Source organism: Dermacentor silvarum, chromosome 8, assembly GCF_013339745.2.
Source record: "Dermacentor silvarum isolate Dsil-2018 chromosome 8, BIME_Dsil_1.4, whole genome shotgun sequence".
NCBI classification, from domain to species: Eukaryota; Metazoa; Arthropoda; class Arachnida; order Ixodida; family Ixodidae; genus Dermacentor; species Dermacentor silvarum.
In genome coordinates this window covers 5,221,343-5,248,911 of record NC_051161.1, presented here as the reverse complement: position 1 = coordinate 5,248,911, position 27,569 = coordinate 5,221,343, and the positions used below count along the sequence as shown (strand labels likewise).

The 27,569-nt window shown below is 45.5% G+C and overlaps 1 protein-coding gene across 1 annotated transcript in view; it reads right to left on the bottom strand.

Annotated features, from left to right (window-relative positions):
• Positions 1-27,569, bottom strand: part of LOC119460544 (ecdysone 20-monooxygenase-like) — a 60,754-nt gene that overhangs the window by 8,983 nt on the left and 24,202 nt on the right. Inside the window, exons 4-7 of the mRNA XM_037721474.2 lie at positions 18,141-18,342; positions 17,918-18,080; positions 17,276-17,418; positions 2,643-2,721 (exon numbers count right to left, since the gene is read on the bottom strand). Coding sequence (XP_037577402.1) covers positions 2,643-2,721; positions 17,276-17,418; positions 17,918-18,080; positions 18,141-18,342 — 587 coding nt within the window. The remainder of the gene's footprint in view (positions 1-2,642; positions 2,722-17,275; positions 17,419-17,917; positions 18,081-18,140; positions 18,343-27,569) is intronic.

Genomic DNA, 27,569 nt, shown 5'->3' with positions numbered 1-27,569 from the left:
ATTAGCTGCAGCTGATCTTCTGGAGAGTCGAAACATCTTAAACTCCATGTCCATTTATGCTCGCACAACCCGCTCCACGTATAGGGGAATTCTGTGCCAGTCCTGCCTCACGAGTCGAGCCAGCAAAATGTTCATGGCATGCTCGTCCACTTAGTCACGTTCCTCTTCAATAGCCTCGTATGCGTGCAACAATTCGGTTACTGCTTGAAGCAGCACGACATTCTCATCCGCCGAAGTCGCTATCTTATACAAGCAGACAACACTGAGCGAACGGCAGCGTCGGCATGGTAGTGCCAGCTGTTCAATTTCGCGAGGCTCGGGCGCCTTGGACTGCCTGAGACTTGCCGGAGACCTTTGTCCCATGCGACCCCGGTGCCAGCATGACATCATTTCCTGTCAGAGAGCTGCCATTTGGCTGCTCAAACAACGAAAATCAGAGGCCCACTACTTATTGTTTCACACATGAATAATTCTCCCCAATTTGTGCGTACATAGTTGGACAGTACAGCAAGCATAACAGTATGTGCTGGTGCCAAATGAGCAACTAAAGTTCTCTGCACCTATAAATTGTCAGTTGGTCCCTCAACTCTGCAATGCATACATTGTTTTGTTTTGTCGCTGACCGTTTTCATTCAACTATCACTCTAATCGTGTGATCGCTCTCAGGCAAAATGCATTTGTAGCACTGGAACTTCACAAGCATTGGCATTGCTTTAATAGCAAGGTGGGGCCCCGATCACTATCAGATTGTGTGCACAATGTGCATGCTTAAATACATGCTTGAACTAACATGAACTCCATCAACTACTCTGAAACATACAACAACGCATCTAAAATTAGCGGCTGACTTCAATACAGCGTAGACCGCTTATAACGTAAGTCGCCGGAGTCGTGAATACCTGCACTATAAGCGGTACCGCACTATAACCAAAACAACGATTTTCAACCACTGCACGTATGCAAAACATATAGACCAAGCAGCCACGTGTATTTGAGAATCGAAGCGTGCGACTGGGAGTTTTGCATGCATTTAAATTTACGAACATTGAAAGGTTAATGTCCAAGTACCCATGGTCTTCGCATGAAGCAGACAATGTAATAATTTTTTTTTTAATGTCGCAGTTTCGCCCGAAAGGCGAAGCATCAATTGCAATAGCAAATTAGTAGAGAGCTATAAGGAGTAGGGATAGTAGTTTTATCAGCTGCATAAACTTGACACATTCGCTTACTAACTGAATTAACAAGCGTGGTGGCAATGCACACAAGCAAACATGAATAGACTCGATGACCGCAGACAACCACTGTCAAAATGCGGGTGTGGGGAAGCGCGGCCGCCGGAGCGAGCAAAGGTTCGTGCGGTCTATCACTTCAACGGAAACTGAGTGGCGTAAGCACAGCGCATACAAAGGTCAGAGCCATGTAGAGATCGCTTTCAAGATACGGTGCGCCTGACACCACCGACAGCCGGCACAGGCGCAAAGTACAAGAACACATTTGTTGGCAGAGTAGAAACCGCCCCCCCCCCCTCCCTCCCTCCCTCCCTCCCTCCCACGCTGCCTTCCCGCTTTGCTCCTTTCGTGTGGGACATTGCGTCGCCAGTTACCCTTGCACCCGGTTGCAAGATACACATTTGGTGCCGCAGCACAGCGTCGCCCCCCCCCCCCCCCCTCCTTCCCTCCCATACCCTCACGGCCTCTCGCGCAACGGAAGTCGCGTTTGCTCTCCGCTCTGCGTTCGCTCTCCGTGAAGGCGCACTTTCACCCGCACATACGGCGCGCGGCGACGATTTTATCGCCCTTGGACTCATGCTCCACGTCTCATACTCCTCCTCCGCATCGCCCTCGTTGATCTCCTCTTCCATCGGTGGGCACACCTCGTTGAGAAGCGTGCTCACTACCGCCCTTGTCGGCGAGATTTTCCCGCAGAAGCCGCATTATAACCGGTATTTCGTCTCATGCGGCTGCACTGTAAACGGTATGCGTATACATGAAGTTCTACGGGAGGGTAAACGGGAGTCGGAAAAGGCCGCGTTGTAGCCAGTTCTGCACTATAAACGGTTACGTTATAAGTGGTCTGTACTGTACATGCAGTTTGATTTGATTCAATGACTGGCGAGTGCTCATCACGTTTTTTACTAACATGAACTCCGTCAACTACTCTGAAACATACAACAACGCATCTAAGATTAGTGGCTGACTTCAATACATGCAGTTTGATTTGATTCAATGACTGGCGAGTGCTCATCACATTTTTTTTTTACTTCAGTCTTGCTTTGGCCAACAAAGAGTTTGATTGTTCCATTTAAACTTTCTGCTAGTGCTGTTACTTCAGCACGATCACTATGCTATGATAAAGTGAACTTTGTGTCATATATGCGAGTTTACTTCTTTGTTTTCAACAATGAAAAAAAAAAAATACTAGAGGAGTGCATTTTCCAATAGACAATTCAGTCATAGCTCCTGAAAACATGTTACTAGAGGCTGTGCAGAGGACTGTGCTGAAGAAATTGTGAAGTTTCATCACTTCAGACAACCAAAGAACATGTTGGTTGCAGTAGCCTTTTTTTTTTTCCCCATTACTGCATTGATTGATGCAGTCCACAAGCATGATCCTTCTGAGCATGGAAAAAAAATGAAGCTTACTCCAGCGGGCACCCTGTATCCAGAGAGCACCACCTCCTCGGGCAGGATTCTCATTACACCAGGTACCGTAGGGCTTAACCTGAAAGCAATCACAAGGCATCGCTATATTCCTCAGTAGTTCCTGGATTTTGTTCCTTCAAAATTGAGCATTATTTTCCTGTGCCTTTACTTATATCTACAGTAGAATATCTTTGATACAATCTTCACAGGAACCGGAAAATAAAGCATATCTGAAAATCGTATCATGCAACGTATTATCCAACCAAATCGTATTATCGAGGAAAAGGAAAAAAAACGTATCATCCCGAAAAATGTATTATGCAGAATCGTATCAACGAGGTTCCACTGTATTCATGTAGCAACTTCTTCTTTTGCTTTTACAAATTGTTTTCAGATGCATGTACACATGCACAAGCAGAATGAAGAAAACGTCATGGTGCAGCAATTAAAGGGACGCGGAAGGATAATATCAAGTTGAGCTGTGTTTCTCAATGACACCTCTGCAAAGACAAAACAGCCACTCTTACTTTGAGAGAAGGCTTGCAGCGAAAATCAAAATGTATGCAAAAAAAAGTGAAGCTTGCTTGGATGGCAAGTGCAACCTGGACCTTGCCAAGGCTCCCTTGCATCAGAGCACACATAGACTCACAGTTGCACACCAATCACCTGTCTTAGCCATAGGCATAAAGTTTTCATTTTCCCGGGAAGGCGGGAGGGGACAAGCTTGTCACCCCGCCCCTCTTTCTCTCTCTCTGTATATATATATATATATATATATATATATATATATATATATTTTTTTTTTTTTTTTCCCCGAGCATGAAAGAAACCTGCAAATACATGCAAAATTGCCGTGCGACAGGCCGCTCAAGGTGCTTTGCGTGTATTCACAGGCTTCTTTCACACTCGGAAAAACACTTTTATGTAGCACGTATTGAGCAGCAGAAAGCTGTATTGATAGTTTTTCATGTTGCTCTACAATTTTCTCATCCACACTTTTCATCTAATTATAACATTTGAGAAGTTGATTAATTAAGACTAATCATGTAATTAGGCGGAATGCAAAAATAATACTGAGTATCTCCAAGTGACGGCGAACAAAGTTACCTTGGTTCTGTTCAGCTACGTGGCACTTGCATATTTTAAAAGTTTGGCGCAAGCTACGTGAAACACCCTGTATACAGGGTAATTCAGCGAACACTTTCAAAATTTATTTAAGGTCGCCTGTGGTAGATAGGCCAATTCTAGTTAATGAGCTGGTCTACTCGAAGAGGCGGACATTACTTGCAGTGGGCAACGCAGCAGCGAAATGGGCAACATGCTCAGAAACCCCTTTTTCTACCTATTCCAGATTGCGGTTCTGCTGACAAAGTGCGAGCTTTTGTTGGGCTGCCACACTGCAACTGCCTTGTGGAATCACGATATCGGACAGCTTCACATCCCGCTATCGGATCCTGGTGACATGTGCTACGTCAACAAGATACCAAGCCCAGGCATCACAGCGTACACACGGGATCAGTCATGGATGACGTCGACTCACGTGACCCTGCAGGAGGACTTAAAAGTGAAGCCAGCACCGTGCTACTCCAGTGGGCAACGCAGCAGCGAAATGGGCAACATGCTCAGGAACCCCTTTTTCTACCTATTCCAGATCAGTAGATACTTGCCAACGGCCTGCTATCGTAACGATAATAGGTTTCTACTGCTGCTGCCTTGCCCACTGTGTCTTGAATGCCTTCTTGAAAGACTTAAGAATATTCCTGTAAATCTTTTGCTTTGTGGCGACGTTGAGGCCAACCCTGGTCCTACCGAGAAGGAAATATTGATGGAACTTCTTGCCGGTCAAAATTCATTGAAAACAGCTATACAAGATGTACAGGCGTCTCAGAAAGAGATTGGCAAGCAAGTCAGTTCATTAACTGATCGTGTTGATGGTTTAGAGCGCCAACTGAGCAACTTAAGTGTAGTTACTAGGCGGGTCCAGGATATGGAGACTACGATATCTACGGTTAGAGCGGATCTAGCCTCCTTTATTGAAAAACTAGATGACCTGGAAAATCGTAGTCGAAGAAACAATTTGGTCATTTACGGTCTGGACGAACCACGCAATGAATCTTTTCAGGATCTTGAAGAGAGAGTAAAAGATTTGTTCTACAGTAAATTGGGTATTTCTGTGGCAAATATAGAAAGATGCCATAGAATTGGAAACAAACGTGCTAGCCATACACGACCGGTCATGCTTAGGTTGCTCGATTATTGTGAAAAAATGACAATTTTGAAGGCTGCATTCAAATTGAAGGGTACGGCTGTTTCAATATCGCAAGACTTCTCACGTAGAGTTCGAGAAATTCGAAAGAAGCTTTGGAACAGTTCTACTTTGGAAAGAAATAATGGCTCAAAAGTCAAACTTGTGCACAATACACTGAGCATAGACGGTGTTATCCTTGACTGGGATGAAAAGAAAGGTGCACGTGTCCAACGAAAGAAAAATCAAAATTGATGTTTTGCACCAAAGCCTCAGGAGCTTAACATACTTAACATGAACTGCCGGAGTGTTGTTAACAAAGTCACAGAACTTGAGGGAATATTGGTGACCCATAACCCTGAAATTAATATTCTCACAGAAACATGGTTAAATGATTCTATAAAAGACAACGAATTTGTTCCTCGTGGGTACAATGTGCACAGGAAATATCGAGGTAGCAAAGGTGGGGGTGTTGCTTTACTGTTCAAGGAGCGTTTTAAAATTTTGATAATGCCAGATATACCGAACATTGAGGGGATATTCTGTAAAGCTTATCATGGCGCAATTAGATATGTATTGGGAGCACTTTACCGACCACCAAATTCCTCTCTTGATTTCTTTGCTCATTTGCAAAGTTACCTGATTGCTCACGTGAAGCCTGGTGATCGATTAATTCTGGGCGGAGACTTCAATATGCCAAACGTAGATTGGTCAACCTTCACACTAAATGTTTCTAATGACAAGCTACAGGAAGGGTTGTTTGATATGATATTGTCTTTTGATCTGCGGCAAGTAGTTGACAGTTTCACTAGAATACAAGGTAACTGCTGCTCCATTCTTGATCTGTTTTTCTTGAGTGGATCTATTACGGGGCAAGCAAAGTGCGAAGTACTGCCTGGGATTTCCGATCACTCTGCTGTGTTGTTGACCCTTTCGGGTGTCTCTGTGAACAAGTCTGTTGATGTCATTTCCGTGCTCAACTTCTCGCGCGCAGATGATGTCGCCATATTGGACATGCTTTCGTTTAGTTTTGACTCGTTCCAGGGCAGCAGCGCTGACATACATACATTGTGGAATCAATTTAAAGACCTTGTAAATGATTGCATAAAGCGCTTTGTTCCTTGTATGCTAAAGAAAAGGCAAATCTCCTTGGATTTCACGGGACACATTGCAATTAAAAAGACGGTTAAAGCGCCTGAAGACAAAAAGAGGTACTGCAAGAGACTTAGACGCTTTGCTTACTAAAATTTCCGAACTCTCTTTCGAGCTAAAAATGAAAGTTTCTTCAGACAAGCAACGCTACTTTGGGGAGAAACTTCCCAAATTTATTTCAACATCCCCTCAAAAGTTCTGGAGGATGATTTCTCCCACTAAGCAAATTAATGATGCTTTCGTTGTAAATGGTATTTTGAGTGATGATAGTGCAGTAATAGCAGATGCATTTAACTTACACTTTCGATCTGTGTTTACACATGACAATGGTTCATTGCCATACTTTCATGCTTCATACCCCCCTATGTCTGACGTTACTATTAATGAGAATGGAACACTTAGCATGCTCCTTAACCTTGATATAAAAAAATCACCCGGTCCTGATGGTTTGCCAAATGAATTCTTTAAGCGTTATGTGCCATGGGTCTCTAAACATCTGAGTGTACTGTTTTCTAAATCACTAAATGAAGGCGAGATTCCAATCGACTGGAGAACGGCAGCAGTGAAACCTATCTTCAAAAATGGTAATAAGCAGCACGTATTGAACTATCGTCCTATTTCTTTGATTTCAACATCATGCAAACTTCTGGAGCATATAATACATAACCACATTACTGAATTCCTTTCAAAGAATAAAATATTATCATGCCATCAGCATGGCTTCAGAAAGGGTTTTTCTACATGCACACAATTGGTAACTACTGTACACGATTTCGCTAAGGCAATAAATTCAGGTAAGCAGGTTGATGCAGTCTTCATGGACTTTGCGAAAGCCTTTGACAAGCTTTCCCACAAAAAGCTACTCCACAAACTTGATGTTACACTGGGTAATGCCAAAATTGTTACTTGGTTATCTGCATATCTTTCAAGCCGACATCAATATGTTTCATTTAAAAACCATGCTTCTCGTAGGCTTCCCGTTGATTCTGGCGTTCCACAGGGTTCAGTGCTTGGACCACTTTTGTTTCTTGTTTTTATTAATGATATCGTTAATGACATTCCCGTGAAAATTAGACTGTATGCAGATGATTGTGTAATGTATTCAGAAATAGATAGTGTCAGTGACCAACTACGACTAAATGAAGCCTTTGAAAAAGTTGTGAAATGGTGTAGTGATTGGCAAATGGCTATAAATTTTGACAAAACTGTATTTATGAAAATTTCGCGCAAGCGTAGCAATCTGCACTTCCAGTACTCGGCGTGTAATGTTTTGCTAGCTGAGGTTGAGAACATAAAATATCTTGGTATTTGGATTTCTAAAGATCTTAGATGGAACAAACACATCAACACTGTGTGCAACTCTGCCAATCAAAAGCTTTTCTTTCTCAGGCGGGCTTTGAGACTGACAACACCTGAGGTTCGCCTTCTTGCATTTAATGCAATTGTGCTGCCGATTTTAGATTACGCATCTATAATTTGGTATCCTTTCACTAAAAAAGACATTGATAAAGTAGAAGGTATTCAAAAGCGGGCGGTTCGATATATATATAACAGCTTCGGGCGCACGTCGATGAAAGCCTTGCTAAGCAGAGCCAATCTGCCAACTCTGACCCAAAGGAATCGTGTTCTCAGATTAAAATTTTTGTTTCAGCTAATCAAGGGACACTACAGCATAGATATTTCCGAGCTTATTTCCTTTTCATCAGGTTATGCTACAAGACAACGGCATGCACTAACAATTACCCCCTTCACTAGCCGCAATAATTGCTTTAAATACTCATTTTTTCCCAGGGTCGTGACTGAATGGAATCAGCTGTCCAATGATGTTGTGTTGCAGCCATCCCTGAATTTTCTTATGTCCCATATTGTGTAATTTCCTCATTTTTTTTCCTCGCTCTGTTACATTTTGCACTTGCAGTAGATGCATTGATTCAGTTGTACTCGAAGCATATCTTTCATTTCATGATATCTGTATTGTCTCTTTTCTAGTACGTGTACATGTAATTTTTTATTGCCCTGCAAATTATGTCATAATGTTGTATCCCCATCTTGCAAAAATCCCACAACGGGATTGCAGTATTTGTAAATAAAAAATAAAATAAAAAAAAAAAAGATTGAAATGCATAATCGACTAATCAACAAAAATTCACTAATTAGGTTCTAAAGTAATTACCTGATGGCCCATATTGCAATTTACAAATTGTAGCCGTGGAGTTCGCAAGGCGGATCCACTTAGAATTAATTCTCAGGATGACACCAGTTTCGAGATATTAATTCCCGAACTTTGCGGAGAAATGCATACGCCTGGCGTTCCAGTTAATTTTTTGCTTCAATGCATAAAGCGACGTTTTGTTACTAACTGCAACGCCAATGCATTTCTCCAGAAAGTTCGGGAATTAATATCTCGAAACTGGTATCATCCCGAGAATTCGTTCCAAGTGCGATCGCCTAGCGAATTCCACGGCTACAATTTATAAATTGCAATATGGGCCATCAGGTAATTAGTTAGAAACTTAATTAGTGATTTTTTGTTAATTATTCAATTATGCATTTCAATTTCTTGTGCAAGTAACGTCCGCCTCTTCGAGTAGACCAGCTCATGAACTAGAATTGTGCTATCTACCACAGGCAACCTTTAAGAATTTTTGAAAGTGTTCTCTGAAACATCCGGTATATATAAAGTAAAGAGAAATTCTTCAGGATACCTTTCGAACTTGAGCGATGCTACAAGATAAACAGAACAAGACCGGTCTACCAGTAGAAACTCTTGAAATTAAATACTGCTTCTGCTTACCTTAAAGCATCGCTCAAGTTCCCTATATGTATGTGTTTGTGTGTGCGCGCGTGTGTGTGCCACTTTTTTGGGATGAGTTTTGAAAACCTCACGTTAAAATATTTGCTGCAAAACGTGACTGGGAACTAGATGCAGGAATTATTCACGCTGTTATGATGCACCACAGAACTCAACTTGGATGCCATTACATCGGAAGATAGTAGAGCGCAAACTGTCGATTTGAGGTGGTGCACATCTCCATTGAATATGAACTTTGTCATCCTAGGACACTGGGAAATGGTTAGCAACGGCCTACTCACGCTTTCAAGCACCTGCTGAAGTAACTTTTGCAATGCCCATAATTTAACAACACAAATTTCTGTTCGCATGCTCTTTGGCCAAAACGTTCCCCCCACTTTCACCAATTTCGATGTTGGTGGCAACTACAGTTCTTTCGGTACAGTGGGCTAAATTCTGCACCATTCGTAAAATACATCTATAACGCTCCGGAGTGCTTGGATACATACATAATTTACTGCAAAAGCTAAAATTAACCCACATATTGTGTACTTCACCCAACACATTACCCATAAACATTCCCTTTATTTTCACAAAATAGAAACGAGGTATACGATTGTTTAAATTATTGAAGACACTGGAAAAACCGACAGTATAGACCACTTATAACTTGACCGCTTATAGTGCAGGACCGGATATAATACGGTCTTTTCCGAGTCCTGTTAGTTTTCCCATAGCACTCTATGTATACCCGTATCGCTTATAGTGCAGTTGCGGGACACGAAATACCGGTTACAGTGTGGCTGCCTGGAAGTTCGGCAGTCAACCTAGACGGCAAACGCTCCCCTCAAGTCACAAATACCACATTTACTCGAATCTAACGCGCACTTTTTTCCGATAAAACAGGTCCAAAAATTGCGTGCACGTTAGAATCGAGTACGACCCTAAATCTGCGTTACCATATAGCGGTCGGCATTTCAAAATAGCCGCTTCGCACGCGTGTCGAGCCTAGCTACTCTCTAGCCTAGCTACTCTCTAGCCTAGCTACTCTCTAGCCTAGCTACTCTCTAGCCTAGCTACCATAGCTTCCTCCATGTGCTGCAGTACACGTGCTTAGGCAATAGTCTACCGTCTGTCTTCACGTTCTCTGTGCCTGCTCTATCAGCATGAAGTACCGAGTTCATCATGATGCCTCATTAAAAAGGGAAGTGATCATGTGTGCGGAGACAGACGGAAATCGGGCCGCATTACAGGCATTTGGAGAATCCGAAACTTGCGTTCGGGACTGGCGCAAACAGAAGGAGAGGATTTTCGCCAGCAAAGCAATGCGGAACGGTTTCAGTGGACCGAAGCAGGATGTAATCTGCAACGATCCACTTCGGCGATACGATCACCTTGGCCCTATCTTGAAAGCAATCTGCGACGGGGAAAGCCCGCCGCGCGCCGTGTTTTCGCCGCTTATTGGTCGCGTTGAAGCGAGAGGCATGATAGTACGAAGGTCAATTCGCTCGCCGCGCTTCGTCACTCGAGCGTTTTGACAGTTCGTTTCTTGGTCAACGAGCGAGATGTGTTCATGTTTGCTTGTGCGCGCGTGGCACTGTGCTTGTTAATTTATTTAGTAAGCGAATACGGAACCTAGGGCACGGTGACAGCGAGGGCAGATATGTGCCTGGAGTGTCCATTATCGCAATAAAATAGTTGTTTTGGTTATAGTGCGGATATTTGCGACTCCGGCGACTTACGTTATAAGCGGTCTGCACTGTATAAACCTTGCAAAACATATGAAAATATGAAGAAAATTAGGGTTGAGTATTTATTTCCAAAGCTGATAATTATGCCAGGAACGCTAACATTTCAGCACACATTACACTTGACATGCCCCCAGTTTTCACCAAATATAAACGCAGTGGTGCGTAAAGCTCTCTCAGGGCACTGGGAAACAGCTGATAAGAACCATGCAACGCCTGCGAGCACTTGCTTAAGGAGTTTTTTGCAAAGGCTGTAATTAAATGATGCTCTCGAAACTTTGCCCACGCATCATGCATAATATGCCGCTTATTCCCTCAGAATGTAAACTTTGTGGCACATTAAGTTCTTTCATGACATCGGGCAAGCCTCCCGCACGGTTTGCATAATACACTTGTGAAGCTTTCGGCCACAGCATGGTCCAAATTCTCTGCAAATACAGAACTGCTACCACCTTTGGTTCTTTCGGGGCAGCAAAAAACTGTGAGAGCTTCAATAATGCCTCCACACAGGCAAAAATTGAAAGTTTAGTAATAGTCATTTAGCCGTTAATTACGCGACACACTTTAGGATTTTTCTCGTCGCTGCTAGCATTCCCCACATTCCGTCTAAATAGAACTTAATTGTAAGCAGCACATAGGAAAAACACGAACACAAAAAATTGAAGCACTGATGAAAAAATTCAGCATTTCGTGTGTGCCCTCATTTTTTCTGTGTCCAATTTTTCTTTTTTAAATGCGCTGCTAAAAACTGTCATTAATTATCAACTAGCCCATCAGCACGTCTTAAAGGAACTGACAACCATTTTTTATCGTACCTGTTTTTTTTTAGGGCAACAGAAAGCTTACTGGACAGTGCGTCCAATCTACAGTGGTAACACAGAAAACGCCATGGAACTTTTTTTAATCCTAATTTTCCGATCTGTAGTCATGCTCAAAAAACATGCTGGAAACAGTGATAGGCGAGTGCGATAGAAATTATACGCCAGCATTGGTGGGAAGCAGACAACAAGTGCGGCCCTAGTTGTAAGAAAATAATATTTTGTTTATCCAAGCCAGTGTCGCTGTGGTTCACGTTTTCTGAAGCGTTGAATTATTTCTACAATAATAAGTGGTGTCGAAATCTACGCCGCAGTGACGGCTCCCTCCAAGCAACAGAAACCAATCTCGAAGGCTATGCTTTTGCTGGCTGCATGTGCCAGGCTTTTCTTTTAGCCGAGCCAAGCCAAGTGGTAGGACATGCCAGTAGTAGCAAAAGATCTAAAAACATTGAGTTGCAGGGCTCTAGACAGTAGTTTTATTATTGCAGTGCTGGCAGCCGTTCACGGCACAAATAGTCGATGGCATTTTGTCTCTCACAGAGAGCACAGAATTTGGGGCACTCACTACTCACTCTTTAACTCGTACATGTTAAACTATTACAACAGCACTCATGTGCGCTGCCACGCATTCAGGAACTCGACAGCGCTTCCTAGTCATACAGGGCATTTACATGGACCCTACAGAGGCAGGTTGAGTCAGATTGTCAGGCTGGAATTGGGCAGTCGAGTTCATGTTAGCTGATTGGGATGAACGAGCGTCGGGTCTGGCTGAGTCTGCCTGGCTGCATGGGGTAGGTTGACCCAGCCTGACCCGTTTGCAGCACACATGTAAACACCGTCGGTACAGGCCAGCCAGCGCTGAGACTTATGGGACCACTGAGATTTCAGTGTTTAATGCACCGGCAGCAGGAATGGTATCAGGACAAGGCAAAAACAAGCACTGTGCAGTGCAACTTTATTGTAATGATAATAACCATGAGACAGAGCTGTTGCACACGACTGCGGGAACCATAAGTCCCGTTTGAACGCATCAATGTCTCGGCTCGAAGCTGTGTGCTGCCATTCTCCAGACCAGTCAGAAGTGAGTTCACTCAACCCGCTTGTGTCATGTAAGCGTAGCCATAGTATAACCAACTCTATGTGCCCTGCCAACACACTGGCTCTGCCGTTCCACTTGTTACCACGAAGACAGCGCTGCTCATTAGCATGAACTTTCTTTACCTCGTAATACGAATAGAATAAAATGCAAACACCTAATGATATTGACCCTATTCGCGGAGGAGTTCGTTATAAAGAAACGAGATGGTGCTTTCGGCGGCACACTGTACGTCGCCTCAGTAACCACACACGAATACGAAACCATAACTGCTTCTGTGTGATCAGCTGTTGGAAATGCAACCAAGTTTTTGCTAATGCACTGCGCTCCAGTCATGCTAGATTGAATCATGTGGATTGAGGACAAATGTAGTAGTTGGCTGCAAAAATAGTGACTGGCATATTAAGAAATCTAATGTATATGTGTAGCCAAGTTCGCAGACCGCTGCTGTAACTGTCCTTACATGTTTCCGGCACTTCGAGATGTACGGCTTTCCTCGAGGATGCAGAAATTTGCTCATCTGCCAGCGTTGTATCGCTAACCTTCAAAGAAAGGGCTTCAGTCCCGGTACGTCGGCAAGAGTGAGTACAGTGGAATCTCGATGATACGAATCTCACAGAGTCACGAACAAAATTCGTATTAGCCGAAATTCGTATCATCGAAACACAATTAAATCTAGCTAAATTAAAGAGTCGAGAGGTGAACTCACTCAGGCACATGTTCGTAAAAAGCATTTACAGTATAGACCACTTATAACGTAATCGTTTATAGTGCAGAACTGGCTACAACGCTGCCTTTTCGGACTCCCGTTTACCCTCCCATAGAACTCCATGTATACGCATACCGCTTACAGTGCAGCCACGTGGGACGAAATTGCGGCTTTCGCGGGAAAATCTCGCCGACAAGGGCGGTAGCGAGCACGAGGTGCGCCCACCGATGGGAGAGGAGATCAACGAATGCGATGCGGAGGAGGAGCATGAGATGTGGAGCAAGAGTCCCAGGGCGATAAAGTCGTCACTGCGCGCCATATGTGCGAGTGAAAGGACGCGCGCCTTCACGGACAGCGAACGCACAGCGGAGAGCAAACGCGACTTCCGTTGCGCGAAAGGCCGTGGGGGCATGGGAGGGAGGGAGGGAGGGAGGGAGGGAGGGAGGGAGGGAGGGCGACGCTGTGCTGGGGTGCCAAATGCGTATCTTGCAACTGAGCGCAAGGGTAACTGGCGACGAAATCTCCCCACGCGAAAGGAGCAAAGAGGGAAGGTAGGGCGGGAGGGAAGGAGTGAGGGGGGGGGGGGGCGGCTCCTACTCTACCAACAAATGCATTCTTGTACTTTGCACCTGTGCCGGCTGTCGGTGTTGTCGCACGCACCGTATCTTGAAAGCGACCTCCACACGGCTCTGACCTTTGTATGCGCTGTGCTTACGCCGCTCAGTTTCCATTGAAGCAATAGACCGCACGAACCTTCGCTTGCTGCGGCGGCCGCGCGTGGGTAAGCGTGGCAGCGCGGCCGCCGCAGCGAGCGAAGATACAAAAAGAAAAGCACAAAAGCAACAAAAGCGCCACCGCTTCAAACTCTTCGCGCCCAGTCGCGGCTTCCGCGCTGTCCGGCGTCGCGTCCGTGCCTCCGCACCAAAAGAGAAAGGGAAAACGCGCGTGAATGCGCGCTGTTTTTTTTCGCGCCCGTCGGTGGGGCGGCATTTATTCGTATCAACCAACGCGGGTCGAGAATCGATTCGTAACAACCGTTCTCTAGCACGTTGCAAAGTAATGGGGCTCGGCCGGGACCTCAGAAAAATTCGTATCATCCGGAAATTCGTATTAGCCGTGATCATATCACTGAGATTCCACTGTACCGCTCGGTAAAAAAATGATAAAGGGAGTAGCGCCACTTCCTGTCATAGTAGGTTTCGCGCTCAGTATCTACACGCATCTACCCCAACTGGCACGGAAACTTACACCCACTCTTTCACCAACGTGTCCAGAATAAGTGAATGGGCGCACACTTGAGTATATGCGCACTATATACGCAGAATAAATGACGGTACTACACCGATACAGCACGAATGGTCGAAGCTGAATGTTTCGTGACGATCCACAAGAGTAAGCGAGTTACTAGCGATAATACGTCTTTGCTACAAGGTGTTAGAATGCATAGAACAGCTATGTTTCAAGTCTTGTGCGCAGCAAAAACAAACCTAACATAACTGAGCACACCCGCGAGCGATTAGGCAGAAAATAATCAGATAGTGACCGCACCGAGGAACGTTACTGAGTCATAAACGTGACAAGCCATTGCTTCAAAATATTTGCCACATAAAGAACGAAGAGCAAAGCACACTATCCTGATTCAATTCATGAGCGGAAAGTTTGGATAGCTTGGAATTTAGCCTCATTTTTAGAACAAGCACCATATACGGTGCTCGCGCCATTTGGACATAGCTTAATCAGCTCCGAAAGCGCTTTTGCATGTTCTCTGAAGCTGTGGCCAAGGCTTTTTGTCGTTCACCCAGTCACCGTCTATGATATCTCCCAAAACAGAGGTTTGCTAAGCAACACCGGCGTCACACACATCCATTGTAAACACGGAAGCAACGGAGGCAGTTGAGGCAAGCAATGGACACATCACCACATGATCAAACAAGGCAGCGCCCACGGGATCACCACGAAAAGGGTCAATAAAAACTGCAATTTTAAACAATAAGTATGCGTTACATAACAGCTGACTTACGTACAGTAATCTTATATACTGCATCCGAAGTACCAAGGCTTCACCACCAGTTTGCGCCGCTTACCATTTTTTGTGACTTTCTGTGGCCTTTTAAAATTAGAAGTTCCACTACAATCTCAAACTGCATGCTCAATTCTATCATTATAAATCATGGTCTTTTCATTTCCACCAACATCTAGCACAACACAATCCGGCGGGTTGTCAGACACTAAATCAGTTCAGATCAAAGTCTTCTAAAATAACTAATTTATTTCACGGTAATACGTTGATTACTAGAGTGAAAAATCAACGGCAATGTTCATCATCATCAGCCTATCTTTAAGTCCGCTGCAGGACGAAGGCCTCTCCCAGCGATCTCTAATTACCCCTGTCTTGTGCTAGGCGATTCTAACCTGTGCCTGCAAATTTACCAATTTCATCACCCCACCTAATTTCCTGCTGTCCTCCACTGCGCTTCCCTTCCCTTGTTCCCATTCTGCAACTTCAATGGTCAACCGGTTATCTCCCCTACGCATTACACGGCCTGCTCAGCTCCATTTTTTTTCTCTCTCTCTTAATGTAAACTAAAATATCGGCTATCCCCATTTTCTCCTGGATCCACACCGCTCTCTTCCTGTCTCTTAACATTACGCCAAACATTTTTTACTCAATCATTCTTTGCGGTCGTTCACTTGTTCTCGAGCTTCTTTGTTAAACTCCAAGTTTCTGCCCCACATGTTAGCACTGGTAGAATGCAATGATTGTACACTTTTCTTTTCAAGGACAGTGGCAAGCTCCCTGACAGCAATGATAATTATTTTTAATTTCGTGCCGGAACCCCAGGGCTGGTACATAAAAGTAATGTCACGGAATTTAAATTGTTTCCTCTCATTTGAGGCATTTTGGCAAAGTGAAAATTATCGAAACTTGTTAAGTTCTGTTTTTAGCTCATTTAAGACACAATGTACACTGTCTTTGCCAACAGAAACTTAACTAGGTCTAAGCAGACACTGCCAAAATCCATGACATCATGGGCCAGTTGGTGCATGAACTTCAGGGTGGCATTACCACTTGCGTTTTGTTCTCACATCTTTTCTGACATACCAAGCATTGTCTCGCGGTAAGAGTAGCTTTTTTATATTGTAGAAGGGCAGTTTAGTAACTCAGCTCAAATTATTTTTCTCTTTAGTGTCCCTTTAAGCTCTAAATATTAACTTTGTGAATTATCTAGTTATCGCAGGACAGCATTAATACACACATATAATGACTACGAGGAGCCCCTGAGTCCTCCCCTCCCCGTACTCGGCAATTATGGTCTTAGCTTTCTGGTAAATTTGCTCACACAGGTTTGAGCTAGTTGGTAGCATTCTATGACAGTAGGCTCTTGCACACAAACTAGAGGATGAAGACAGGAGACTTGACAATCACAAGCACAATGCTTGTTATTGTCAAGTCTCTTGTCTTCACTTTCTCTTTGTGCAAAAGCCTACTGTCATGGAAAGCTTTCACTGACCCCCTTTTTTTTTTTTGTCAATATCGCATTCCAGAATTTGTTCGTTTCTTGTTTTGCATTTTAAACAAAAAATGCTGAATCCTACCTATAGAGTGTGCAGCAGTATAAAGTCCCAATAGCTTAATGGTGACACTAGGGACCTCTGCACAGGCACTTAGGTGGCATATGCTATGTCAATGATAACAGCAGCCAGTCCAACATTAGTGTCAAAACATATTATTCAGTGCCTTCATTAGCTATGCATTTATGCTCACAGATGCCAAGCTTGAAAACATTAGGTCGCCCTTTCCTGATGGCACAAATGCTCCCAAAACAACAAACTCCGAAGAACAACTGCATAAGGTGAACTGTGGTTATAGCAGGTATGGTATGTCTTTTTGAGAAGATTTTACACTGCCTGTACGATTATTAAAACCTATACAATTCACCAGTAGACTGTGAGACTTGGCAGATACTATACAGATCATACAGCTAGTCAAACAAACAAGTATGTCATCGCTGAGAACTTCTGCAACCCCAGAGTGGTATTCACCACAGGAGCCATCGTAGCCAAGACCCATACCGGAAGCTTTCCTTTATGCATGCACGAAGGTAGGAGCAGCTGCTGATGTCCTTGTCACCAGACTTCAGCTCAGCGTAGAGCTTTTCCTGCACATCCCGATCGGAGGCCAAGTGGTGCAGGAGAAAGCACAAGGCAATACTTGTCTAGATGGCAAGGAAAAAACAAGATATCCCGTCAATACAGAAACACAGCATCAGCCTTTAGAGCGGTGCAGACACGAAAACTTTTGTTGCATTTTTCTCCTAACACTAGTGGTCAATCACAGTGCGAGAAATCCAATATAATATGATACAACTGACAAAAAAAGATCTTGTTCTTTTACAGTTTGATGGTGCAAAACAAGCACAGAAACAAGATTCACGCAAAATTAGTTATCATAAGGACTCAAGGACCATGTGCCCCTATGTCTCGGAGTATGTGTAGAAATATAAATTGAGGCATGTCCATTGACGCATATCCATCCTACGTAAGACTACAAATCAAAGCTGCATGTAAGACCGTTGGCTTGTGATGTCATGCTGGGCACAAAGCAGCCTAGAGGGCGTTTTACATTATTCTTTGTGGCTAGCAACGAGGTTTCTACGATTTCAAGCACGAAAGACAAAAGTATGTTACTACCTTATTGAGTGATTGTGCACCTACCGTGAAAACACCACCCGCAATGAAATCCATTATTGTCAGGTGGATATCCATCTCCGACAGCCCGTTCAAACTGAGAAGTGCTTGGAGAAGGCTCTTGTCGCTCCCCAAAGAGTGATCCTTTGACACCTTCTTGGCATACTGTCGAATGTAGCCCAGTGTTATTCTGTAAAAGCAAGCACGTAGCTGTAATACCAGCACCATGACTTAAAGCTGTCAAACCCACTTGTACAGGACATCCTCGGCCTCCGTGTACTTCTGGTAAGAGGATGTGTGCATGTACTTCCAAAGGGGAAGTCCGTAGTAGAGCTCCTGATAGGCAGAAAACAGTTGCCCAGCAACGGCAATCACTGTGGATGCTTCACCTTGTTCAAGCTGCGAGGGCTGTAGGCAGCCAAGTCGTGTATCCAGGCATAGCCTAAATATTGCTGCAAAAAGAGACAACCTCATCAGCAAGGCATTCTGCCTGGCCAAGCCAAACTGTATAGGGCTTTTCTTTTTTTCCTATTTGGGAGAATTTGCTGCAAGGCATATGGGGATAGGGCTTGGTACTTAAAGGGCCCCTCACCAGGCCACATAGCAAATTTTGGTTATACGCTGGAAGTTGTTACATGCCCTCAGGGGAGCGTTCTACCACAAGAATTTTTCAAATTGGTTCATTAATAGCCACGATAGAAATATTTCAGTGCCGTGAACCCATGATTTAAGAAAGTTAGCGCCACTGCCAAGAGAGACACTCTCTGCACTTGCCCCGTCTAGCCTTCGCAAGCTAAATTCCTTCCCTGCGTTCTCCCATGCCGAAGCCGGATAATCGCGGGACTCCCTCGTCGTGCCCCACCTTTCTTTCCTTTTTTTTTTCTTTCCTTTCTTTCTTTCTCGCTTTTTTGCTGCATGGCGCACTTACCGTGACGACCTAGAGTCAACCTGTTGCGTTTCTCTTGTTTCGCGCAGCGCACGATTTTGTGCACTCTGCACGAGAACACCTGACTAGCGGTATAAGTCAGTGCTACACGAACACTGGGGCAGACGCAAGTGGATCAGAGACCATGATCGCGTGCTGGAACACGGTAGAAAATGACATAGTTCCATTGTCAGCGTGTGCGACTGCACAACGTGGGAACAAGCAGACGAAATGGAAGTACATCTCTCTTGCATCGGTGCGAAATAAAACAAGAACACGCAGACATTCAGTGCGTGTGTTTTATTATTTCTCTAAACTTTAATTCGCCTATTGAAGCAACAAATTACACAAATAACAGATGTTGCCTTGAATAATTCTTGAAGTGTCACGTGTAACTATGAGTGACGTCAGGCGCACTTGCTGATACAGTGAAAGCTCGATGATACGAATCTCACGGGGTCACGAAAAATATTCGTATTAGCCGAAATTCGTATCATCTAAACAATTAAAACTACAGTCGAATCTCGATAATTCGAACTCGAAGGGGCCCGAAAATTTGTTCGAATTAAAAGGACGTATTTTTGAAGCATTCGTGCACCATAGCACGATGCACGAACGGTGCGAGTCGTGAAATATCGCGGCGAGCAAGCGCATAGCAAGCGCGGGCCACGAAACTGCTCAGGCCGGCTAACGGTCGCTTCCCGATAACGGCAGAAAACGAAGCTTCAGGGAGCGGGCGGCGCCGGCACACGGGTGCGCGCGGAGACCGTCGAAGGTGAGGGAGGAGGGCGGCAGAGAAGCGGATTTGGCCGCGTCAACTCCGCCGCTTCTGTGGCTCCCCTCGCCCTCCCTCCCTCCCTCTCAACTCACTCGTAGCTTTCTCGCCTTCGACTCCGTGCGCACATCTCCGTGCGCGCCGGCCGCTGTGCTGGCGCCAGCTTATTTTAGCCGCTCCCTGAAGTTTCGTTTTCTGCCGTTACCGGGAAGCGAGCGTTTGCGGGCGTGGGCAGTTTCGTTGGCCCGACTGCGCCTCCGCCGCTGCCTCCCTCTGCGTTGCTGCCGCAGCGTGCAAGGTCAACATGTGACTAGAAAATAGAGGAAGCATAGAGGAGAAGGGTTCACTGCCATTTTATCTGCGTGGCTGAGACGTCGGCACTAGTGTGTGCTAGAATACGGTTGTCTAGAACACTCTAGTCGGCACGTACACGCTTGTTCCGGCGCGATGCAGAAACGGCGACCTTGCAATTTGAGAGAGGATGAAATTTCCGCCGCGGGTTCTCTTTTTTTTCCCCCGTTCCTCCGCGCGCGGCATTGAGGGGTCTCTCCTGAGCTTTTGCTCTATGGCGGTGTCGGAGCAATGCTGGTCGGAGGCGCCGCCGCGTGATTTGGCGCGCTGCTAAGAGCACTGTCGGTGCGCGGTATGTTCGAAATAAGTGTGTTCGAATTAACGAGATTCGACTGTAGCTAAATTAAAGAGTCAGAGGTGAACTCACTCAGGCACATGTACGTAAAAAGCATTTATTTCTTGAAGAAAAAGTCTCTAATGTCCTTCTATCTCGGTAGACATAGCTCGCTGCGACTAGGTAAAATGGCGCAAACACAAAGAACGCGGCCCGAAGCACAGCAGCCACTCCGTCCGATGGGCGGCCGCCGAAAAGGAGGAAAAGTACAAAAGCGCCACCGCTTCAAACTCCTCGCGCCCAGTCGCGGAGTCCGCGCTGTCCGGTGCCGCGTCCGCGCCTCCGCACCAAAAGAGAACGGGAGAAAGCGCGTGACTGCGCGCTGTTATCTTTCGCGGCCGTCGGTGGGGCGGCGCTTATTCGTATCAACCGATGCAGGCCGGAAATCGATTCGTAACAACCGTTCTCTAGCACGTTGCAAAGTATTGGGGCTCGGCCGGGACCACAGAAAAATTCGTATCATCCGGAAATTCGTATTAGCCGTGATCGTATCATCGAGCTTTTACTTATACGTCATCCCCCTGTCCTGGAGCGCGGCGCTCACAAGAAGGGCAAACGGTGTTTAATTTGAAATTTCAGCTCTTTCCACGGTGCGTAGGGATGTAACACTTCGTAGACACGGTCGTTAGCGTGCGTTGGATGCACTGGGCTTGTCAGCTCAAAATGGCCAGAGCTGGTGAGGGGCCCTTTAAGCCAAAAACACTAAAGTGCATGAAATTTATTCTCAGAAATTAACTTTTTGAAGATGCTCAATGTATAGACCATTACAGCAGAAAACAAGAAAAAGGTAGAGAATTATACTTGCCAATATTCTAATCTTTATGGTGCAGTAAACCATAGTAAAATGTACAGATTTGGCTCAGAATTCATACTCATACCCATCCTGTTATAAGCCATGATGGATTGACAGTATGTGAAATAAATAAATTCCACTTCAGAATCTTAGAACGAGAGGAAAAAGAAGCTGCTTAACGTGGCCTCTGAGGCACTAGATTTTCCCATTTCCAAAGAATCAATTGAAAGGGCGCACAGGTTAGGTGCGTACTTGTTAATAAATGCAGGCCTGTTGTCGTGAAATTTTCTTCTCTTAAAGGTGCATTCACATGACCAGACGGAGGAGGAATTTTCGCAGCGGATAGCATATCACGTGACGCGCGCATCATCAAAACGTGCCGCCCTAGCCTTGTCCAGCCTCCTCCACTCGCGGTCCGGATTGAAAATGCTCGCCAGTATTTCCGTCCGTCCATTTGGCGGTCGTCTGACCTCAATTTGGCGTAGTCAGCATCAAATCTGTCAACATTGGACAAATTGGTGTGGCTACGATGGCTTGTTGTCGGCTTGAAGCCACGTGTGTTTTTGTTGCGCAGCAGTAACCGCATGTGCTTTTGTTCTGGTGCAGCAGGAAAGGCGAGTCTTGGTTGCGCGCGCATTTCTATTTACTCAGATCGCGCAGCCTGCATGACCTCAACATGAGTGAGGTGCACAAGAAAACGCTAAGTGAAGAGGCAACCGTCACTTTTTTGGCTCTTGTTGGGGGATTCACAGCGCTATGGAATATAGAGCATGCAGATTATGCAAACGCGCAACTGCTCAGCATTGCAGTCAAGAGTAAGCACGCGGATTCCGCAAACGGCGCTCTGGCTGTGGGAATGCGACCAAACTCGGCTGCACTAGATTCAAGTGATCACGTGACTATTTGGCCCGCAGAGCAGGCGGGATTTTTCCCTCGCGTGTGTATCCACCTTGAGATGAAACAGAAAGTCTTGTACTCCATTGGAAAATTCAATGGCATTACAGTAGGCAAACATTTTTCACCACGAACATGGCATGCATAAAAGAAACTGGTAGAATTCACAAAATCTCAAAACAAGGCATTCAAAATTAGGTATAACAAGTGGTACGTTGACAACAAGACGTATGGTTTCAATTTCACAGATACCTGTGTTTATGAACGTGGCTGTGCTTCTGAACAGCGATCCCATACATGTGTTGATGTTCGCCCGGATAAAGCCTCAGCATTATTGCACACACATGTTACAAAATAGCAGCATGACAGGGGACATGTATGGAATTCGGTAACAAAAAGCGCACTTTCTTTTTTGCTTACCAGCGTAAGAAGTGTGTTATCAAAATGCAATTTGAACGCAGTGATTGATGCAAGTGACACAAATTTGGTATTGCTGACCAAAACATGGCTTTCTTCACAAGTAGATAGCAATGAGGTTTTTTTTTTATTGTTGGCAGCATTTTAATGTTTACCGGCAAGACAGGGCTCAAAGATTGTTCAGATTGCTGCTGCAGATAACCTTCTCTCTTCTTGTATTGACACTGTTAGCGACTTGGAACTGGTGTGAGTCGAACTTTGTCTATTGTTTAGAAAGATGATCTTGGGTGTTTGTTATCATTCTTTGTCTGGCAACAATAATTTTGTTAATTAAATGATGCTATTAATTCAATTACAGTATGTTATCCAAATGTTCCTATCACAGGCGCAGACTACGGAGGGGTCTCCGGGGCTTGAGCACCCTCCGCAGTTTTCCGGGGGGAGGGGGCCCTGCCCTCCCCCCCCCCCTCACTCCTACAATGTCAATACCAGAGTCCTGTTACCCAAATCATTTATGGTTTCTTTTGAGTTGCCTTTACCTTTTCTCTAAAAATGTTAATGTGGCTAAACGCTAATTGCATTATTGTTGATGCGGACGTGCACGACTTTTATTCATACTTTGGCTTTATTACTGAAAACAAGCGCATTAGAGGCACCAACGGCGGCTACCTCATCCATATTTTTTCACCCCCCTCCTTCAACATGTTATTTTAATTTCCAGTGTGAACACCATGCACAGACACATTATATTTCATGTGTACACGGGACACAAAGTTTATTATATTTTTTAAAGAGAAAGAGGTAGCCAACTAACAATTATTTCTAATGATATGGATAGCCTATGTCTAGAGAATGAATATATTGCTGTATGTTCAACTTGCTACAATTTGCTTTGCACGCTTTTCCGACACTGAAAAAGACCTGCAGACTTCAGTGACCCCTTCGGCAGTCTTTTATCAATGGTGTGTGAAATGCACGAGAATGATATCTGTCTCAGCATTGCTTCTCTTTCCAGTAGGTAATGCTAGCGACTCATGAAAAAAAAACATAATTTACAACACTTATTGGGGACGGAAACATCGCAACGTACATGCAGAGGTCATAAATATATATACAGTGGAATCTCGATGATACGATCACGGCTAATACGAATTTTTCTGTGGTCCTGGCTGAGCCCCATTACTTTGCAACGTGCTAGAGAACGGTTGTTACGAATCGATTTTCGACCCGCGTCGGTTGATACGAATAAACGCCGCTCCACCGACGGCCGCGAAAAAGAACAGAGCGCAGTTACGCGCTTTCTCCCTTTCTCTTTTGGTGCGGAGGCGCGGATGCGGCGCCGGACAGCCCGGAGGCCGCGACTGGGCGCGAAGAGTGACACGGTGGCGCTTTTCTTGCTTTTGAGTGCGGCCGCCGCAGCGAGCGAAGGTTCGTGCGGTCTATCGCTTCAACGGAAACTGAGCGGCGTAAGCACAGCGCATACAAAGGTCAGAGCCGTGTGGAGATCGCTTTAAAGATACGGTGCGCGGGACAACCCCGACAGCCGGCACAAGTACAAGAACGCATTTGTTGGCAGAGTAGAAGCCGCCGCCCCTCCCTTTCCCTCCCTCCTGCGCTGCCTTCCCGCTTTGCTCCTTTCGGTGGGAGATTGCGTCGCCAGTTACCTTTGCGCCCGGCTGCAAGATACGCATTTGGTGCCCCACAGCACAGCGTCGCCCCCCCCCCCCCCCCCCCCCCCCGGCCTTTCGCGCGACGGAGGCAGGGCCGGGCTGGTGTTGGCTCGACTGGCGCGCCCGGCCGTGACGGAAGTCGCGTTTGCTCTCCGCTGTGCGTTCGCTCTCAGTGCGTGAAGGCGCGCGTCCCCCGCGCGAGAGGCGCGCTTTCACTCGTACATACGGCGCGCGGTGACGATTTTATCGCCCTTGAACTCATGCTCCACGTCTCACGCTCCTCCTCCGCATCGCCTTCGTTGATCTCCTCTCCCGTCGGTGGGCGCACCTCGTTGAGAAGCGTGCTCTCTACCGCCCTTGTCGGTGAGATTTTCCAGCGGAAGCCGCATTGTAACCGGCATTTCGTCTCACGCGGCTGCACTGTAAGCGGTCTGCGTACACATGGAGTTCTATGGGAGGGTAAACGGGATTCAGAAAAGGCCGCGTTGTAGCCAGTTCTGCGCTATAAACAGTTACGTTATAAGTGATCTATACTGTAAATGCTTTTTACGTGCGCGTGCCTGAGTGAGTTCACATCCGACTCTTTAATTTAGCTAGTTTTAATTGTGTTTCGATGATACGAATTTCGGCTAATACGAATATTTTTCGTGACCCCGTGAGATTCGTATCATCGAGATTTCACAATTAACTGAGTAACCGAAGTGAGGCCAAGCCGGATTCACTCAAAATCAGAATCAATAGCAGTCATGCGCAGCAGAGCTTTTACTAGGACTCAGAATAAAAAAACAAAAAAAAAAGAGGCTACAATTTCGCCGCAAAGGCAAAGCAGTATTAGTGATAGCAAAGCATAAGACAATTACACGAAGGAAGATTCTTCCCGTATAAATCCCTGTAAGAGCCACACCCCCAACTTGAAAGCAATTTTTTTTATTTTTTTATCCAACCGAGAAGCAATCGCGTTCACCGCTGATTCGGATCACGCTCCACTGCAAATTTTCCCCTTGCAGCGTACTTTCGCACGTTGCAACTATAAAAAACAAGTCGGTTACAACTTAAGAAGACAGGAGAGGTGCCCCGCCCTGATCACTGAAGCGCAGCAGCCGATTGCCACCACGACTAAAGAAATAGTCCCGCTGACGCGACTCGGCGCAGCTCGAAGCTCGGGCTGCCATGTCCTCTGTCGGCGGGGTCACCGGCCGTCCGGCTCACGACGTCAGTCTAGAGTGCGTGCCCATTGGAGGATGCTCGTGTGCATCCACCTTTGAGGGGCAAATGTCGCTACCTTCTAAAGTTGGACACGACTACAGATGGCAAGAGGAGGCGATCGCGAAGGTTTACGGTGGATTTCATAATTGTAGTTGGAAAAATTAAAATAAAATGGCCCGGTCCCATGTAAGGCTCGTAAAAATTGCGGCAAGAAAGTGCGGCCCTCACACGAGTCTGTACGTTGGTTATATCGCCTATATGAATTGTAGTAACATTTACTTACTAATTAAAATAACAAGCATCGTGCAATGCACCGACCATGTAAGCTTGTAAATATCTCGCTGGATGACCACGAGCAGTCGCTATCACAACGCTGGCATTAAGAAGAACGTCGGCAGCGGGGTCAAACGGTTCATACAGCCATGTGATTTACCACAACTCCGAAAATTAGATTCATCATCATCATCTGCATATTTTTATGTCCACTACAGGACGACCTCTGTCAGCGATCTCCAATCACCTCTGTCTCTTAAGGGGGGACATGGGTCCCGGATAAAAACACTTTTGTTATTGACTCTAGAGTCTAGACATGTGAAATTTTCTGGAAATATTCAACCTTGTGTGCTGATTAGAAATATGCAGTTATTTTCTTCCAAGTCAATCCACCCAAAAAAGTTCCCATTATTTATGTGTTATAAATTTGGTATGTGACTTGCAAAAAATGTACTGCACCAAAAAGAGCTGTATCTCCCTGAATGTTCAAAGAGGGCAAGTTTGCATTTTAATGTCCATATCTGTATTTTAGCTGAAGTTATGAAATTCTAGAGTTGCAACTTTGCAAATTTGAATTTTTATTGGTGATTTTTAGAAGATTTCAAAATGTTGCAGTTTCCTAAAACGCTGTATCATAGCTTTTGTGCACTCTCTGACTCTCTAGCATTCAGGCAAAAAAAGAAATCAAGAGGATTGAATGAGTAACAGTGACACAGTGCTGCTCCCAAAATTTTAGACTTGGAAAAATAATTGAGAAAAGTGCAAAAAATTACAGAGTGCTAAAATGGAATTTTATGCTACAAAAGCAGGTAGTTTCTTTCTGAAGCAGCATTGAAGGCTCGTTTTGGTAGGAACGCAAGCTGCAATATGCTCTTTCAAACAAGATCGAGTTGGCCTCGCTATGATAGACTGTTTTGGAATGGCGAATGACACAAATTGGGCCATGTCAGCATTTTGACGGGCAAAACTGAACATTTCATTGGACAAATACAGTGTTTTATTCCTCAACAATGTGCCATTTTGAGCTAGTTTTTTGCCAACAGGCACGCCCTGGTATGGGGATTAGAAAAATAATAAAAATGAAAACGCAATTTTTTAGTGAATTTTTTGTTTCCAGGACCCATGTTCCCCCTTAACTTAGGCTATGCGATCTGCAACACTTGGGGTGCGGAAAAACAGCCTAAGAAGGTAGACAGTGCGCATGAAGTTAGCAGCCACTCCTGCTCACCCTTGATCATTGCACCCCCTAATGATTACCAACAATTGGATACGACACGCGGGCTGCATAAGCGTCAACCGCACACAGTCATTCGCAGCTGCGGCAGGGCTAGATGAGAAGACGCGTGCTCCCCTCCCCATGCGCGCAATTGATCACGTGACCTCCAACCAACCCGAATATTGACCGCGTGGGAAGATAATGTCCAGTTTTCGGCTCAGTGTTACGCGCTTTGAGGGGCCAAGCACCTTAGGGCCGAGCCTTGTCCCTCCCTCATCGTCCGTTGTCCGTAGCTCTGGTTTGCATGGAGACCGCTAGGGGCGCTGCAGTTCACAAGGGCTATCTAAGCGCTGTATATGCTGTACACATGTACAGTATATATATTGTAACGTAGATCGAAGACGGAGTCTTGAAAAATAGATGCTTCTCTTTAATGGCGGGCCAGAAGAAGAACGTGCAGCCTACTGCGCTTCGTCGTCTTTCACGGCGTCGACCTTTGCGCGCGCCGTCCCGCTGTGCGTGAGCCCCACATCATTGTGTCAATTGCCCCCCGTGCGAAAAGCGACCGTCTCGGTCGCGTCAAAAAGTTCAGTCAGCCATGACAAGAAATGGAGTTCCTCAGGTGCATCTGGGCGTTCACGTACGCGCATGGTATGGTTTCATGCGTACTACATGAACAACTTCAGCGCGAGGACGACGACGGAGCGAACGGGGGTCGGAACTGCAGGGGACGACTTCGTAAGTGACGTCGCTGAGGCGGCGTGTAACCTTGTAGGGACCGAAATACCGGCGGAGCAACTTTTCCGAGAGTCCACGGCGACGGAT